The sequence below is a fragment of the Anabrus simplex genome, chromosome 2, assembly GCF_040414725.1.
Source record: "Anabrus simplex isolate iqAnaSimp1 chromosome 2, ASM4041472v1, whole genome shotgun sequence".
Lineage (NCBI taxonomy): Eukaryota > Metazoa > Arthropoda > Insecta > Orthoptera > Tettigoniidae > Anabrus > Anabrus simplex.
Genome location: NC_090266.1, coordinates 736874447 through 736894785, shown reverse-complemented (window position 1 = coordinate 736894785; position 20339 = coordinate 736874447). Strand labels below are relative to the sequence as shown.

The 20339-nt window shown below is 39.0% G+C and overlaps 1 protein-coding gene across 3 annotated transcripts in view; it reads left to right on the top strand.

Moving 5' to 3' along the window:
• The window catches only part of DNAlig1 (DNA ligase 1), a 719906-nt gene that overhangs the window by 540263 nt on the left and 159304 nt on the right, over nt 1-20339 (top strand). For all 3 annotated transcript variants that reach the window (XM_068225852.1, XM_068225851.1, XM_068225853.1), the window contains one exon: nt 18882-19088. In XM_068225852.1, the coding sequence (XP_068081953.1) occupies nt 18882-19088 (207 nt within the window). The remainder of the gene's footprint in view (nt 1-18881; nt 19089-20339) is intronic.

Below are 20339 nucleotides of genomic sequence, written 5' to 3'. Positions count from 1 at the left end.
AGCCTCACAGTTACTGAGAAAAGCACCAGCACCGAAGTGCAGTCTCACATTTCAAGAGAGGAAGGCCATCAAAACTCTGAACATGGATGGGACTGTATCCATTCTTCCCGTGGATAAAGGGAACACCACTGTCATCATGGCTACTAATGATTACACTGCAAAGATGTCGAGAGATTTTGGACCCAGAGACCTACCGAAGACTACCGAAAGATCCAATCAGTAGGATTCTTCATAACACCAACAGCCTTATTAAGGCCTCATCATTGCCAGACAATGTGAAGAGGGAAACCTCCAAAAGTGAAGCTCTACCTCCGAGACTATATGGCTTACACAAGATACGTAAGGACAACGTACCTCTACGGCCCATCGTGAGTGCTATTGGATCACCGAACTACGATGTTGCTAAACTTCTGGCCACCTTACTACAACCTTGCATTGGTGGCACACAGTCATACATCAGAGATTCAGGCCACTTTGAAGAAAAGCTGAAGAACATCCAGTTGGAAGCCGAAGACCTGCTTGTCAGCTTTGATGCGGTCTCTCTCTTCACTAAGGTACCTGTAAATGAGGCCCTGGACCACATCGCTGAGATTATTCCTATGAACATTACCAACTTGTTCAACCATTGCCCCACCACAAGCTATTTCCTGTGGAATAACAATTTCTAGAACAAATCGACGTCACCATGGGCAGTTCTCTGAGTTCAGTGATCGCAAACTTCTTTATGGAAAAGTTCAAACAAACAGCACTGAAGACTGCACGACTGAAACCTAAGGTGTGGCCGCGCTTCGTAGATGACACATTTGTGATCTGGAGCCACGGGAAGGAACAACTACAGCTCTTTCTACAGCATCTGAATAGTATTAACACCAATATTCAGTTCACTATGGAGACAGAAAATGAAGGAAAACTCCCTTTCCTCGATGTTCTGGTAATGAAGACTGCCAATTTAAACTTAGGACACACAGTGTACCTCAAGCTGACCCACACAGACCACTACCTTCAGAAGACGTCCAACCACCACCCACAACAAAAATACGGAGTGATTAAGATGCTAGCTGACGGTGCTAGCAGAATTTGTCAACCTCAGCACTTAAACGAGAAGTTCAGCCACCTCAATATGCCCCTACTTGCTAACGGGTACAGCCATAAACATATCCAGCGAGCACTCCATCCCAGACATCCAACAACTTGGGAGGAGGAAGAAGAGGAGCGGCCGGCAGCTAAAGCATTTATTTATTTATTTTATTTTATTTTATTTTATTTTATTTTATTTTAATTTATTTATTTATTTCCTCGGGTCTTACAGTACTTAAACCAAACAATCCTTCAAGGAACACATTAACTCTAACCTAAGCTATATATTGGTAAAACTAAAAAGAAACTAAATTATAATAATAAAATTAAATAAGTGAACTAACAAAATAAAATAAGATAAATTAGGATAATTAATCGTCACCATGGCAAGGTGGCCCCTGGCCAACTCCTATTGGAGTTCTGACCGCCATGGCAATATGTCGCCAACCAACATATCAAAACTAAATTAAAAAGTTGTCTATTACAAAATTACATGACAACATAAAATAAAACAACAATTAAGCAATGGCAAAACAAACTAAATTAAGCTCCGAAGGACAGTAGCTGGCAACACAGTACAAGTATAAAATACCTTCTGGAAAAACAAAACAAAATAAGAATGGCACACCGGCATACCATGGGAGGCTAATGGCCTTCCTCATCCTGTGATGTCAGCGAAACCCGGCTATTCCTTTCCCCCCTCTCGCATCATGCATCTGAGTTAGCAGCCACTGTCAATATTCAACCTGTCTGCTTCCTCATATCATGACCTATATTACTGTCCTAGGCTGGCTGACACCAACTCACTTACTCAATCTGCTGAGCTGTGCCTACCTGTGTTACAACATATGCACTGTTCTACTTTAAGTTACCACTCGTTATTCCCTACGACCTCAACCTCCAACTTCTTACCATTTAAATAAAATTTTTACTCTTAGCAAACCGGAAACACTTCCAAGCCGTAATGACCCAAACTTCACATTAAATTACACATTAAATAACTTACTCACTCCTTACTCAAATACAATTAACAAACACACTCCACCGCCTGCGTAATTTAGCTTCTCAACAGTACCTCTAATCACTCACGTACCAAATTTCAACCACCTAGCAGCTGCCCTTCATTATAGCACCAAACATAATAAATAACATTCACAAATCACCAAATCAACCCCTTACAAATAACAATACAATTCCACCATTAACTTGACTGTCTCTTGTACAATTCACAAACACAACTCTAATCACTCTTAGCCCAAACTCCTCTTATCATTTAAATACATCTGTCACTCCCAGCAAACTGGAAACACTTTCAAGTCACAATGACCCAAACTCCACATTAAATTACACATTAAATAAATCATCATCACTGTTACTCACTATGCCATCATTATCTAACTTCTTACCCTATTACTGTTCATATATACTTAACTATAATATCACAGCCTCTATAACTTCCTCCTTCTTAAGAAACCGAACCATCTTTCCTTATTTACAATCACTCAATTATCTCAAATTTTCAGTTCTCGCGTTACCTCTCATTACTCACTATGACATCACCTTCTAACTTCTACTCTTCAAATACAAGCAGCAATAATCGTACATATCACCAAATCTCTCCACCTTCAGCTCTTTACCAACCATACTCCACTCACCTTCCAACTAAATCCTTCTTGCCTTTCCTTAAATATCATCATTCTTTACGCTCCTTCAACACCAACTCTTAATCATCCTGCACATTAAATTATACCACCACTTCTTACACCTTCAATAATTACCATAGCATATCTATAATTTAATCATTCTTATCTCAACTACACCACCAAATCTACCTCTTACAAATAACAATACATTTCCACCATAATTTACTTCCTCTTATACAACTAACATACACACTCCACCACTTACCATAATCACTCTCACATATCACCAAATCAGCCCCTTATGAATAACAATCCAATTACACCAATCCAAACTCCACATTAAATCAAAAGTGAAACCTCGGAATGCGAGTAACTTGGTCTAAGAGTGTTTTGGAAGACAAGCAAACAATTTAAATAAATTGTAACTTGATAAACGAGTGAGGTTCCGCAATACGAGCGTCACGTTTGCCTATGTTTTCCCCTCCCCTGTTGGTTTGTTGAATGAATGAACGAGGTCTTTGGTCCTGTAGTGAAGAAATACCTTTCAGAACATAATCTGCCGCTCAAAGTCTTGCTGGTTATGCACAATGCTCCTGCACATTCTCCAGGTCTTGAGGCCTTGAGAGCGACTTACTGGAGGAATTCAAGTTCGTTAAGGTTAAGTTCCTTCCTCCAAACACCACTCCACTACTCCAGCCTATGGATCAGCAAGTCATTTCAAACTTCAAGAAGCTATACACAAAAGCACTATTTCAGCGATGCTTCGAAGTGACCGAAGAAACAAACCTTACCCTCCAAGAGAATTTATGAGAAATCATCTCCCCATCGTGAACTGCCTGAAAATCATCGATAAAGCCTGGGAGGGAGTCACCAAGAGAACTCTCGCTTCCGCTTGTGGAAAGCTGTGGCCTGACTGAGTTCTTGGATGTGACATTGAGGGGATTGTTGGTGACAATGAGCCACCGATTGTCGATGAAATTGTGTCCTTAGTGAAAGCTATATAGCTGGAGATGAATAACGTAGTAACTGACCACCAATGAACTGATGGACCTGCATTGCGAACAACAGGAGGAAGTTATGGAGATTTCATCCAGGGAAGAGGAGAAGGAAAAGTCGGTGGAATCTCTCACTTCAACTGAGATTCGGAATAAGTGAAAAATGTGGGAAACGGTGCAAAATTTTGTATAAAAACACCACCCGAATAAGGCTGTTAGCAGTGTGAGCGATGAATCAGTTCAATGACAATGCAATGTTATATTTTCGTCAAATCCTCAACAAGAGGCTAAAGGAATAGTCATTGGACAGGTTCCTCGTTAAAGCTGCACGAAAAGAAAACAATTCTGGTGAGCCAACAGATAGCAGTGATTCTGTTAGTGAAATTCGTGCTATACAGTAACTCTTCTCATTTCATCTCTTGTCTCCTTCACACCAACAGTGATTCTATTGTAAGGGAAAGTGCACTTTATTTTATTTTACATTATATTTTGTTTAAGAAATGGTATACGAATAAATATTTTTGTGTTGTGGACGAATCATCCGCGGTTCAATTGTTTCTTATGGAAAAACTTGCTTTGATATACGAGCACTTTGGATTACAAGCATGTTGCCGGAACGAATTATGCTTGCAATCCAAGGTTCCACTGTACAATTAAATGACTTCCTCACTTTTAGCTCACATACAATTAATAAACACACTCTACCACCTCCTCGTATCAGCTTTCATTATTACCTAGCCTACTTACTAATACTGCTTGACTTTTTACTTTTCGTTACTATGCCTTGATCACTTTTACCTTTTTTACTCAATAGTTCCTTTAAACTCATGCCTCTCCCTTTAATCATAGTTCTTTTTACTTCTGCTGCTTTCCTCAAACCATTATTTTCACTATGCATGTGGCCACTTGCCGTTTCTTGTGCTTTTCTCTTCCTCAGCACTTCGCTGATTCCTTGTGCAATCGACTCTCTGATCTCCTCAGATCTCGACACCATACTAAGATCACACAGCTCACTGCTTCCATTTGATCTTTCCTTTCCACCATGTCCATCTTCTTCAGCACTGCTTTCTATTGCCCGTCTTTCTTCCACTCTCTTACTTATCACTGCTTCCTGCATCAGGCCCTCCACTAATGCCCGTAATTTCGTCACATTCCAAAATCTGACCCATCTGCCATTAGTTACCACTAATTGCTGACCCTAATGTGCGCTCATAATCCTTGAAGTCTGGCCCTAACTAAATGTTTCTTTAGGATTTTCAGATTCTTGTTCCCTTCTATACCCATGTCTCTCTTAATCCACATTTTTTCACTCTGTAGGTTCCCTGCGTTTCTTATCACTATTTTAGCCATCAATGTGGATAATTACTTTACTTTTATAGGCCTGTTACCATGTGCTTTACCTATCCTTTCCACGTCATCTATATCTACTTTGCTGAAGTTAATTTTCATTTTGTTCTGGATGACGTCTACAACTTTATAAATTGTTTCCACTTTGTCCTCTCCCTTTTTTTCCGGTACCCCATATATAAATACGCATTACTTCCTGTGTTCCTGACTACTGTATTCTATTTCTGTCTTCAGCTTCAACATCTCCTCTTTCATATTTCTTATTTTTTCTCTGAGTAACACAATTTCTCCCTCGTTGTTCCCCACTTTGTTCACTGTTTCGAACTCCTTCACTCATTCACTTGCTCCTGTATCATATTTTTAATCTGTTCAAACGGGCAAACTTCTTCCACAACCTCCTTTACTACGCTCCTTATGGCTTCCACATCTTCCCAGCTCATGTTGCCACTGGAAATCGTCCAACTAACAGAACCATAACCACTGCTGCCACCAGCATCCAGTCAGCCTTCATTGCCAGTTCCACTTTACCTTCCTCTCTTTTGGCTGTTTCCTTCTTCCATCTCCCCCGCCATCTTCCAATAATTACCCGATATTGTTCCACACCAATTATCTTCCTCTTCATTTTCCACTTCCCTCTTGCACTCACCGCTCACACTCCACTCCCGTTCTACCGGCACACTCGACCCAGCACGTCCGCTCCCGTAGCTCGCTTAGGCTAGACTGGAGCTAAAGCATTTCTGCCATATATTGGGAAAACAACTGACAGAATAGGGAGGCTACTTGAGTCCCAAGGGTTGAAAACCATGTACAGGCCAACAAAGAAAATCCAGGAACTACTTACGTCTGCCAAAGACAAGCGCCATCCTCTCTCCACAAGAGGTGTCTACAAGATGCTGTGCAACTGCGGCCAGGTGTACATAGGCACTACAGAACACTGCATCACCACACAATTGAAGGAGCACAACAGACATGGCCGGCTGGGACAAGCAGATAGATCATCAGTCACTGAACACTTGCTGCTAGCAGGCCATGACATACAGTACAGCGACACCAAAGTACTTATTATTTCAGACTATGAATCTCATGTCAAATCTGTATTGACGGTTGAACATCTTACAAAATTGTACAAAACTATTTTAATCCTTTTAGTCAATACTGTAATATTTTTTACGTCCAATTAAGACGAAACTTTACACATAAATAGACGTGTTTCGACCCGGCCTTGGGTCATCCTCAGTAAGACATGTATAATGAATTAAAAACAGCATAACACACAAAATTACATGTTAGTTAAACAGTTTTTAAAAAAGCACGATGAAGGTTAAAAACTGTGAAATGTTGATTGTTTAAAACAGTCTTGAGTTGGAGGGGTTTTTTTTTTTTTTTTTTTTGTCCCTTGGTGTGGTTCAACTAGTATCTATTTTTTAACTTTCGTCATAATTTTTTTAAAAGTTGTTTATCTAACATTTCATTTTGTGTGTTCTGATGTTTTTAATTCATTATACATGCCTGACTGAGGATGACCCAAGGCCGGGTTGAAACATGTCTATTTATGTGTGAAGTTTCGTCTTAATTGGACGTAGAAATATTATAGTATTGACTAGGAAGATTAAAATAGTTTTGTACAATTTTGTAAGAAAAAAAAACAAAGTACTGTCAACTAGTGTCCTATCTCGCCTGGCTACAGAGGGAAGCCTTTGAAATCCTGAAGCACACTAACAGCTTCACCGTTAACTCTTCGAAGGGCCATAGGCACAGTATGTAACCACCTAAAATGGCAATTGAGTGGTGGTCACAGACTGTAACCATCTTCTATATAATTTTTTTTTTTTTTTTTTTTCTTCTCATGGGCAGCTGCATTCGTTTGTAACCACCTAGCAAGCTTGCCAGAAGGACCAAAGAGATGGCAGCAGTATACAGTATGTACTTGCACGTGTTCCAAAGGAACTCAACCTACATGATTCATCTGTTTGGAACATTCCCGCTGTTTTGTCTCATTTTTCGCAACATTAATACATTGTTACTGTTTTCATCAACTTTAATAAACTAACGGTGAGTTCATTTCACCATAATTTCAACATCAATGTGAAATGAGTGACGGTTTTATTTTTCTGGCTGCTTTCTTGCCCATGATACTGAGTTTCTTATATAACGTTATATAAACCTTGGTTGGGATTCTGTGATCTGTACGTGGTCGGAAAAGTTGTACATTCAGATAAGAATGTCGCGAAGAAAGCATGGTTTGAGTGATAAGGAGATTGGAGATTCTCTGACTGAAGAAATACCTTCTGGTAGAGAGAGTGTTGTTAGTGATGATGGTGATTATGATGACAGTTTTTTTAATCCTACATTTATTTCTTCTGATATTCCCACTGTAAATTCAGTTCCCATGGTGATTAGTGAGAGCGAGAGTGGTGAAGAAAATATAAAAGAATGAAGTGCTTCCTCAGTAACAGTACCTGGTTCGATATTCCATGCACTAATCTGGAGAGAAAAAAACTGTATCCAATCGGTTACACCATTCACAGAAAATGCAAGTGTAAGTGATCACATAAGAGCAGTTGATTCACCAACCTCATATTGTTCTCACACTTTTTTTCTGATGATCATATTGACCATATTGTGTTTCAGACAAATCTATATTGTACTCAGTTGGGAAAACCATTTGCTCCTACCACAGCTAATGAAATAAGTGTGTTCTTAGGGATAAATGTGCATATGGGCATTACTAGAAAACTCGGTTATAGGGATTATTGGTCCAGTAAGCCCGATCTCCTTGATGATTATGTGTCAAGACTTATGCCTGTGAAATGCTTCAGTTTTCTACTTGGCCATCTCCATCTGAATGATAGTGCAGTACAGCCGAGTAGAGAGAACACCATCTATGACAAACTGTATAAAATTTGTCCTTTGATCGATTCCCTATCAAAGTCTTTTACTGCTTGTTATAAGCCTCACTGTAAAGTTGTGATTGATGAAGCCGTAGTGAAATTTAAAGGTAGATTTTCGTTGAAGCAATACATGAGAGACAAGCCTGTGAAGAGAGGTTACAAGGTCTGGAGGTTGTGCCATGAGTCATAGTATAATTTAAAATTTCAAGTATATACAGGAAAAATAGGGAAGAAGAAAACCGAAGCAGGACTTAGAGAATAGTATTGGATTTGTTGAGTGGAGTGGAAGGGAAAAATCGTATTGAATACATGGATAATTACTTTACTTCACACGAATTGATGAGACTGTTGAAAGAAAAAAGCATTTTTGCATCTGGAACAATCAATCCAAGAAGAAAAGGGCTCCCAAAGCTTAAAGACGATAAAAATATGCATAGGGGAGAGTTTTATTAGAGTGTGAGTGATAGTGGTATTTGTGTGTACAGGTGGAAAGACAAGAAGGCAGTTAATTTAATTTCTTCAGTGCACGCACCAACAGAAGTGGCTAGTGTTGAAATGAAAGAAAAGGATGGTAGTCGGAAAACCTTTTCTTAATGGAAATTCGAAGTTCCCATAGAGGGAATTAGATATTTTTCCACCAATAGAGCATATCAAAAATCAGATCAAAAATTAGATGTATTGGCTTTTCAGGTGTTTGCTCTATTAACCAGCATTTCGTCTTAGGTCTGACACCAGACTCGTCAGGCTTCTGATAAGTTCACCTGCATACACCCAGCGTCAGTGGGTAGGGTCTGACACATCCCACTTTGACGAGTCTGGTGTCAGACCTAAGACGAAACCTTTTCTTGTCCGCAAGGACTCGAGGACGATAACAGCGACAGGAATTTTGGGGATAATCATGACAGACTGAAAGGTGACTACGAACTGTACAGAGAAAGCAAGAAATGGTGGATGACATTTTTTCATTTCGTTGACTGCAGTGTGATCAAATGCATTTATCGTGCACGAAGAGTTGGATATGCAACATTTCAGCAATAAGGATTTTAGATGTGAATTTTACAACGGACTTCTTGCTCCTCGTATTGTTGAATGCAGGAAACCACCGAGTTCTCAAATGTTTTCACCACACATCATAGCAGTGAAAAGGGGGAAACTGACTGTACATAAAACTGTTCGCCTTGAAAGCAACAGTCATCAACCACAACACCTGCAGTCACCAAGAAGATGTGCATTGTGCAGCACTACATTGGCACCAGTCTGCACAAGGTGGTTGTGTGTGGTTTGTGCTGTCTCTCCTTGCTTGAGAAATGGAAAAACCTGCTTTCAAGATTTCTACTCACACCGTTCCTAAAAGTACCACCCAAGTATCCGCTGGACTCTTCCCACTGCATGCACTATGAACACAAGTGATTTCACAGAATTATGAATCACACGCACTGACCAATTAACATTTTACTTATTTTGATTGTTTGGATACTTATCTTTATTTTAAGACTTTAATTACCTGTTAATAAATTCTGTTACTGGAGCAGACCATTTATATTGGTATTATAAATTTACTCATTCAGAACAAATATTTCAGATTCCCTATGGGAATCAACATCTATATCATCTCATGGCCAAGCAGGCATCAATTTTTGATAATGAGACAAAGTCCCTCATAGTGCATTGGCACTGCTGGTGGCTACAATTAGCCTATGTAGTGGCCTCCATGGTATGCACTAGCCAGCGTTTTGGTAGGTGTGCTAGGTACCAACTGTATTATAAATTTACTCATTCAGAACAAATATTTCAGATTCCTTATGGGAATCAACATCTATATCAGCCATTTGAGATCATGTTAAGCAACAATCACACATTACTGGAAACCTTCTTTGCAGCCGAAAATCTCTGTATTCCTTCTCTGGTCGTCTGTTCTTTTTTTTTTTTTCTCTCTCTGCCCATCCCCTATTCAGTTTCTGTTTGTCATGGAAGCCTCTGAAGATGTCTATCACTGATCTATACTTTGTTCAGTTTAGGATGTATTCCCAATTTAAACCAGATTGCTCAAGATCCTTTGTTACCTCCCTGAACCATTTGTCAGAAACTTTGTCTACTGTCAATTGTTTTAAAAATCTGGTTTTTTAGCCTCATCTCATCCATTCTAAACAAATGTCCATAAAGTTTGAGTGTTCTTTTCCTCATCGACTCGATCTTTCGCTTTCCTGGTATAGTTGTCCCGTTCCTGGCCGTCTACGATTTTTGGACTCATTATCTTGTGGAGGATCTTTCTCTGAAAATTCTTGGTCTCTCTTAGTCCCTACATTCCTGTCATTTGGAGGGAGACAGATGCACTATTTTAATCACTGTGTTGTATATCTTAGTTTAGCTCTCCTTCAGGTGGCTTTTCTCTTGTATAAAGCATGTTTCCTGCAAAAAGCAGGGAAAATCTTCTCTCATCTGCGGTAGATGGCTTCTCTTTTGCTATTTTTTAGCTGTACGGCTTCCCTGAGGTGCATAAAGCTGTCAACTCTTTCTCTCTTACCATGCTCTGTCTTCAAGTGATGAAGGGCTGTTCTGATGTTGGTCATATATTTGTTTTGTATTTTCAAAGGAAATTTAGAGTCCTGTTTTGTCTGCTTCCTGCTTTAGTATATTTATCTCCTCTGTAGCTGTGTCAGTGCTTTTAGACAGGATTGTGAGGTCATCTGCAAATGCAAGGCAGTTGATCTTGATGTCATTTCTTGATCCTCCAATGTATACTTGGTTTATCAGTCTTTTCTTGTCCAGTTCTTTTTCCCATTTGCAGATCTCCAAAACAGTTCAAGAGAACTGAGGTAGCCCATCACCCTGTCTGACCACTGTTTTGATTTCAAACTCCTTGAGAGATCTCTCTGATGAATTTTACTTTTGAATGGGTGTCCATTAATGTCTGCTTAATAATTTCTGTTGTTTTGGCATTTACTCCACACTCTGCCGCCGTGTGGAACAGCACTTCCCTGTTGACCAAATCATACCCCCCCCCCCCCTTTTTTTTTTTTAAGTCTACAAAGATGATTACCGAATCTTTGGAGATGTAATTTTCCAGTACTTTTTTTGGGCTCCAGATCTGCTACATGCACAATCTTCCTTCTCTGAAGCCTGCTTGATATTCTGCAAGATAATGATCTATTACCTGCACTAGCCGTGTTTGCAGTGCTCTGGATAGTGCCTTATACATTACGAGGACAATGGAAATGTCATGATAGTTGTTAGAGTTATTCATAATTTAGCAGTTTCTTTATGTATCTGGCCATGATCTAACAATTTTTATCATTGTTCACTGCTAGTTTTCAAGAACTCAAGCTTGTTGCTTGATACCCATTTAAGTGTTGCTTGGCAGTCCTGTAGATGGTTCTAACATTGTTCTTCTTAAATTCTGTCTCTATGATGCAGATCTCCACAGAGATTTGGTTTCTTTTGGCTTGCTGGAGGTTCTCTGCCGTCTGTTGCACACTGCTTTGTTTGCCTCAAATTTGTCATTTGTTATTCTGCTCTTCTGTTAATTGTCTCGTCGCAGTCTGTGCTCCACCGATGGTGTCTGCGTGCACGTTGTAATGGCGCACATGCTTTCCCCTTTATTTGCCATATTTTCCTGAATATCTACCAAGGTCTCCACTTCTACCGCAGCTCGTTCCTGTTATCTTGCAGCTTTTCATGGTTCATCTTTGTCTTTATCATGCCTGCCAACTTTTCCCGATTTAGGCGGGATACTCCCGACTTTCGACAGTTCTTCCCGCGTCCCGATTATTCTATTTTTTTCTCCCGATTTTAGCCTATTTTTCGGTGAACTGAAAACTTTTTTATTTCAAATCCCGCAATTTCAGCTTTTTTACGCCAGTGGCCAGAAGTCCTTCGCTCATTGGCCAATTTCAGACGAAATATCGACGTTTATTATTGCAAGAAATGTGTGCGAATGTGCGATGTTTATTGAAACCTGTATATCGCGACATCCGTTAGAATGGAACTCTTTCCAACTACATGTGGACAATAAATTGATTGCTTTGTTGGATAGGAAGCAAGTTACTCTCGACAAGAAACTATCTCAATTAAAAGCATCCCAATCAACGTTACCAAAACGTAGTTCAGACACGCAAAAAGCGGCTCCCTCACAGAACAATACACCCACAGTAGTTAATTTGACAGACGTACAGTTCTCTGAAGAAGAAATGGGGATCTTGAATAAAGGCTTAAAACATAACTGGCCTAGCAAGAAAAAAGAAACGGATATTATCAATACAGTAGCCGAGATCGAGGCTAACATTTCTAAACTCCCTTTAGAAACACAAAATGATACCAGATTTGAGGTAAAAAAGAAACTACCAAAATTAGCGGAAGAAATAAACGCAAATTCAAATTTCAACCACAAAAAATTGATCCAGAACGTAAAAAAAGGAAATAGACGACAACAACATTATTACCAATATAATGGTCCTATGGGAATCAATATCTACAACAACATTATTGTCACAAAAGCGGACAAAGGAGGATCCACAGTTCTCCTAGATCAAAACACATACATTAAAAAAACAGAAGACTTTTTTAAGGACAAAATATACACAATAGTCAACAAAGATCCAACCACGAGAATTCGGCGAAATCTAAAAACTCTAATAAGAAATTTTTACTTTCTTTTCAATGAACAAGAACAACAAAAACTTGTTAACATGAACCCTACTATTCCGACAGCCAGAGCCTTACCAAAGATTCATAAGAAGGACCTTCCAGTACGCCCTATCATAAACTGTAGAAACAGCCCCACCTATAAAGTATCAAAATTCATTCACAGCTTCCTAAAAAAACATAACGTATTCAATAATAAACATCCTTTAAAAAATTCAATCACTTTTTTGCAAAATTCTAAACAAGTTTAAGCTGCGACACAATCACTCAATGTGCTCCTATGACGTCGTAAATATGTACCCAAACATCCCTACCAAAGAAACTGTAAGAATCATCAGTGATATTATCAATAAACACAGCGGCCTTAGTAAGATGGAAATTGAAGAATTCATGAAGATATTAAATTTTGTCTTAAGCAACAACTTTTTCTCTTTCAATGGAAAGTTTTACCAACAAAAAGGCTTAGCGATGGGCGACCCTCTTTCTGGCATCTTAGCAGACATTTATATGGACACAATAGAACACACAAAAATTATAACACAAATAAAAGGCGTATGTTTATGGCTCAGATTTGTAGACGATACTTTCGTAATTTTCGACGAAAATGTCACTAATAGTGACGAGATCTTGGAGTCCCTAAACAAAATTGATCCCAGTGTTAAGTTTACTAAAGAAGATGAGGTTAGGAACTCATTAAATTTTTGGACTTAACTATTACACGCGGACATAATACCTTCGATTTTCGAATATACAGGAAACCTACACACTCTCCTTTAACTATTATGAATTCATCCCTACACTCCAAGTCCCAAAAACAAGCCTCTTTCTATAATGTAATTTATAGAGCTTTTAAAATTCCTCTTTCTCCCAACAATTTAAAAATTGAACTGAAGTACATCAGGAATCTTGCTCAACTCAACGGGTTTAAAATAGATCAATCAATCAATCAATCAATCAATCAATCAATACTGATCTGCATTTAGGGCAGTTGCCCAGGTGGCAGATTCCCTATCTGTTGCTTTCCTAGCCTTTTCCTAAATGATTTCAAAGAAATTGGAAATTTATTGAACGTCTCCCTTGGTAAGTTATTCCAATCCCTAACTCCCCTTCCTATAAATGAATATTTGCCCCAGTTTGTCCTCTTGAATTCCAACTTTATCTTCATATTTTGATCTTTCCTACTTTTATAAACGCCATTCAAACTTATTCGTCTACTAATGTCATTCCACGCCAACTCTCCGCTGACAGCTCGGAACATACCACTTAGCCGAGCAGCTCTTCTTCTTTCTCTCAATTCTTCCCAACCCAAACATTGCAACATTTTTGTAACGCTACTCTTTTGTTGGAAATCACCCAGAACAAATCGAGCTGCTTTTCTTTGGATTTTTTCCAGTTCTTGAATCAGGTAATCCTGGTGAGGGTCCCATACACTGGAACCATACTCTAGTTGGGGTCTTACCAGAGACTTATATGCCCTCTCCTTTACATCCTTACTACAACCCCTAAACACCCTCATAACCATGTTCAGAGATCAGTACCCTTTATTTACAATCCCATTTATGTGATTACCCCAATGAAGATCTTTCCTTATATTAACACCTAGATACTTACAATAATCCCCAAAAGGAACTTTCACCCCATCAACGCAGTAATTAAAACTGAGAGGACGTTTCCTATTTGTGAAACTCACAACCTGACTTTTAACCCCGTTTATCATCATACCATTGCCTGCTGTCCATCTCACAACATTTTCGAGGTCACGCTGCAGTTGCTCACAATCTTGTAACTTATTTATCACTCTATAGAGAATAACATCATCCGCAAAAAGCCTTACCTCCGATTCCACTCTTTTACTCATATCATTTATATAGTCAACCGTTTGATTAATAAAATCAAAATTAAATTGTCCACTAATCTCATCCCAGAAAAACCTAAAAAAACTAGTTTCGCCACGTTTACATATAACAACCCAGCCATCCATCAAATCGCAAATACTTTATAGAAGCACAGTATTAATATAGCCTTCAGGACAGTTAACACCAATCGAAACATATTTTTTAACCACAACAAGGTCAATCACAATAGCAACCATTATTCAAGGTCCGGCATATATAAACTAACATGTACACAATGGCAGAGTGAAAAATGAAAACATGAAAAGAGCTAAATGGAAAAAAAAACTGTGGGTAGGGGATGCAAATGAAGAATACACCCACGGTATCCCCTGCCTGTTGTAAGAGACAACTGAAAGGGGTGACCAAGGGATGATCGAATTAGAACCACGAGACTACTTGTAATTATTACCCCCACGCGAGGAACCACATGGGTCGCTTTTATTTGCGCATAGTACCACTATATTAAGTACAAAATAGGTTTGTGATTAGTAGCAACAGTGTGTGCTGTCAGCTTTTACAGTACCTGTGATTTGTACCACTATATGAGCGACACCATGATTCTGCCTTTCCTATGATTAGTACCCACTATATGAGGAACACCACGGGATATTAAAGAGTCCCTGTGATGAGCACCATAGGTGTGTGTTGCTGGTAAATGGTGCCACAATGTGAGAAACACCATAGGTCTGTGTTACATGTGCACATTACATTACCTGTGAGTAGTACCATAATGTGTGTGGAATACCACAAGGGCGTTACTTTTGATTAGTACCACAACATGACGAATACCATGGTTCTACTTTCCTAGCGATAAGTACCATTATGAGGGGCCGATGACTTGGATTTTAGACCCCTTTCGACTACAAGAATCATCGATTCAGTATTGTGCTATAGAAGCAGTCCCTCGGTCAGTAATACTATTGTTTTACGTCGGTTTCTGTGAATGTGAGGCATTGCGGGTCGGATCCACTGATTGTTTTAAATTCTTATCCATCCATTCATTCTTCATCCTCACGTTTTGAATTCTGGACAGTGGAGGGTTTTGGACTTTTAATTTGTCATTACATTTTGTCTCATTTCGTACTATCAGGGGCCGATAACCTAGATGTTAGGCATCTTTATACAAGCATCATCATCATCATCATCATCATCATCATCATCATCATCATCAAATGTGGAAAAACTAACAGTTAAACTGACACAGAAGAGGTTGAGATGGTTTGTACATGCCAAGTGGACAAAAGAAGAAAGACTGCCAAGACGAGCACTGAAAGGACAGATGACAGGGAAGAGCGGGTGAAGAGGACCAAGATTATGATGGATGGACTCCATGAAAAACAGCCTAGAACAACGGAACCTGGACTGGAAGACAGTGTTGAATGAGGAATGGTGGAGATACAGGACGAAGTGGAGGGGAACCATATTTGCTCCCACCTGGTGTCAGTTAGAAAAGGGAAATTGATGATGATGAATCAACATGTGGAATTATTTGGAATATGCTTAGATCCAAACTTGAACTGGAATGCTCACATAGATTTTATTTCAAGTAAACTATCAAGATTAGTGTAGAGATAAAGTTCCTAGTAATTATCTTATAAATGTGTACTTTACATTCTTTCACAGTATTCTTCAATACAGAATTCTACTATGGGGAAACTCCAGCCAGATTTCTGAAATTTTACTTCTCAAAAAAGGGCATAACGTATTGTAACGAAGTATCCTATGATGGGTCACTGTAGGCCTCTTCTTATTAGGCTCTGTAATGACTGTTGTGAACACACACATTTCTGCATATACATCTTAAAGTATATGCAGAAACAGCCAAAATCCAGCTTTGAAGTTATGTTCATAAATATAATGCAAAGTTAGTTAACCAAGTCGATGTACTTGTAATAGGTTACATTTCATTGCTCAGTTGATGATGTTTAAATAAACTGCCATCAGATTGGAAAGAACAACCATGTAACATATTCAGAAATAAGCTTAAGAAGTAGTTACTCATGCATCCCTTTTACTCAGTGCAGGAATACTTCAAAATTAAAGAGTTCATTGTATATTGAAATTACATATTGTTATTAGTCTGTGTATGTACAAGGGTCAGTCAGATAAAAATCGAACACCCATCATAACACACATTCCGTGCGAAAAGGTAGCAACACTCTTGTTACGTATCGACACTGCCATCACTGTGGTGGGAAAACTGCATAGTGACAACTCACAGGTGCATGCAGTTGTTGGGTTATGTCGTTGTTGGCGCGTGGACTAGTCAAGTGTGTTCCTCCAGCTGTAGAAATGTAGGCAAGCAAAGAAGAGCAGAGACGTGTGGTTTGTTTTCTGGTGACTGAGGGTGCTGGAGTACGTGAAACTCATTGTCGAATGTGTGCTGTGTATTAGTGTTGGCTACTGAATGCATGATTCGAAGCAGTGTATCGATTCATTCAAGTGTCCGAGTGAATCGATTCACAAGAACAGCGAGCTCACGGCACACGATTCAGCTTACTCCCAGCGGACAGTGCTGAGTGGCGCACTCAGTGGACGTTGACGGGGAGCCGAGCTTCCGCTGCAGCGAGACAGTGAACCATGGCACATCGAAAGAATCGTGAAGGAACTCGGCTCAGTGAGACACATGATACACGCGGCTCCTTATAGGCTCACTGGACACGCGGAGAGCCGAGCTTCCGCTGCATCGAGACATACAGTGAGCCATGGCACACGGAAAGAATCGTATGCTATAATGGACTCTCGAGCTCAGCTCATTTAAAAATAATACCCATTTGCATTCACTGTCCTCTTCTTACAGGGAGGTTTAAATAATAGGTGGATTTATTTGCAGTGTTAAAAAGGTAGTCACAACATAATTCTGAAGTAGCTAGTAAGTAGGTAGGCTATTAGGTTATACTATTTATTAGTTTAATGAATCTTAGTATTATAACTTAATTGACATTTGACAATTAAACTCAATTCTAGCCTGCCCTATGACTATGAGTCATGCTCATGACCACTCAAAAGTACCTGTTTTATACTGGGAAGAACGGCTCAGTATTTTCTCAGTTCATATGTCACATCGTTGCACAAGACTTCAATCATATGTGGACAGACGCAATAACAGTATGTTGAATCAGAAAACCAGCGGGCTACTGTACATCTCGGGTAGCCTATACAAAATATGACGATTTAAAAAAATCCTCAGCTGATAGAAAAATACATATTTTCAAAAATGACTGAGCGAGTTGTCGTGCGGTTAATATCGCGTGCCTATGCGCTTGCATTCGGGGGATGGTGGGTTCGAATCCCACCGTCGGCATCCGTTAAGATGGTTTTCCGTAGTTTCCCCATTTTCACACCAGGAAATGCTGGGACTGTACCTTAATTCAGGCCATGGCTGCTACCTTCCTAATCCTAACCTTTCCCACCCTGCGTCGCCGGAAACCTTCGATGTATGAGTAACTAGCATTTTTTCTAAGAAAGGAGTTCATAGTATGAAGACCAGATGGCAGCTGCGAGCACTGAATGCTGTTGGTGCTGTCTCAGCACATACTACACAGATGCAGTAGGAGCGGTGACCAATGAGCCGTGAATCGGATCACTGTATCGATTCAGTAATGTGAACGGAATCAAATGAATCGATTCAGTAAAATGAATCGAATGTCCCATCACTACTGTGTATGGCAAAATCTACATATCCATGACAAGTGTGCACAAGTGGCATAGGAAATTCCGAGAAGGGGGCACATCACTGCAAGACGATGCGTGCCCAGGACAGGCCCATCGAGCCATTACTCCTAATGTGATAGGGCAGATAAATGGTCTTATCCGGGAAAACCGACGAATCACAGAGGAAGAAGGACATTCGTGGACATCAATTTCATTCAGACGAGGAAGTGCAAGAGTGGGTGCAGCTATGGATCCGTCAGAGACCTACCTCTTTCTACAAAACTGGAATTGATCGTCTCATCTCCCTGTGGGATAAATGTATTAACATTTTTGGTAATTACGGTAGTTTTGAATAAAACCATTCCATGGTCATGTAGTGGGTGTTCGGTTTTCATTTGATTGCCCCGTATATATTGTGATTTTTATTTTTTGGCAGTGTCTGTTGTATGTAAATGACTGACTGAAAATTCTGTTCTATAGCAAGTCCTTGATTTGTCACTAGCGTTTGAGGATGTATAGCAACAAGGCATTTTTTTAGAATTCATCCTTTATTGGTGTAATCTGCCATTTACACATTTAATAACATTTTTTAAGTTACTATTTAATACGTTATATTTTACCCAAATCATAAATTAAAATCTGTTTTTCACTCTGACCTTGGCAAAAGATGTGTTAAATTTCAGTGAAAATAAATAATTAAAATCAGTTCGTCACCTGTATTCTCCTTGATCCTTTCAGATCCATATGACTGAGAATGGTGAAGTAAGTATTTATAGCCGCAATCAGGAAAACAACACCTCAAAATATCCTGATATTGTAACCATAGTGCAGAAGGCTGTCAAGGGAGGAGTAACTTCTTACATAATTGACTGTGAAGCCGTTGCCTGGGATTCAGAGCAACAACAGATTCTACCATTTCAGATTTTGAGTACCCGCAAAAGGAAGGTAATTGTTATTTTTATCTTTAAGTTATGCGTATGCATGTCCTATCATACCAGGGGCTTTGTACATTTGCTTGTTCATTTTTGGTAATTTTCCTCATAAAGGATATATTTATAACTTTAACCCTTTTGATTAGTTCTAACAAATTTCAGTAATGTAAATTATAGTCATAATGATTGCAGGCTTTCATAGGCAACATCTAATAGACAAGTGTTGTCCTCTGGGCTAGTACACCATGGTCAAGTGTTGTGAACAACCAACACTTCTCCTTATTGTATAACTGGCGGTACTAATATGAGAGGAGGTCAATTCTCTCAGACACCAACTGTCTTGACGAGGCTCTGTGTAGTATGTGAACCACCAACATGTGTCAAAATGTGACCATAGCCTAATAACCCAGAGGATGTAATAATGATAAATTCGTACCTCATTGTGATAGCGAAATAGAAGATGAATCTTAAAAATTTCTGTGTGGATTTTTTTTAATAGTTGAGTAATTAGTTTTAAAATCATCATTAGTAATCTGTGTCAAACAAGTTCTGAAGATTGGCAAATTGAAAGTCGAGGGGAGCAATTATACTTTTCGAAAACTTCAGTGATCAACTGCAATATTCTTTGGGTTGTATATTATTTGCCATAGATATAAGCTATTTTTAGCATTGGTAACTCATGGTTTCTATTTGTTCATCACATTACTTCCTTTGGTATTCCTGTGGTCTGTTAAATTTTGACAATAATCCATCCATGCTTAAAGGTAGTCATATGTTGAGCATGGTGTTAACTTTCTCTGGCCTTCCATCTGTCGTAGAAAAGTACTAGCCTGGAATAACATTTCATAAATTAGACTTCAAAATTTTGTTCAAAATCTCATAGTGTGATAACTAAGACACATTGTCACTGATTTTTCACCAAGACAGATTTAAATCCCAGGCAGTGCACATGGAATGTCTGAAGTAAGAAATCATATCCTTATGGTTCAGATTCCATGCAAAATTGAAGGTCCTGTGGTTTTGATCCAACATGAACCATCACGTAAAACTACAAGCTTGGTTATGTACTCTCTGTCTGAATTCTGCCCTGACAAGGACATAGTTGAACTTCATATATTCATGATAATTTTCTTTTTTACCATTTTTTTCCTCACCTGAGATCCAATTTTTATAAAGCCATGTACTAAGTAGGATATTTAAATAATTTTACTTCCTTTGTTAGTCATAATTAAAAACTGGATATTTATACTCTACAAATAGTCAA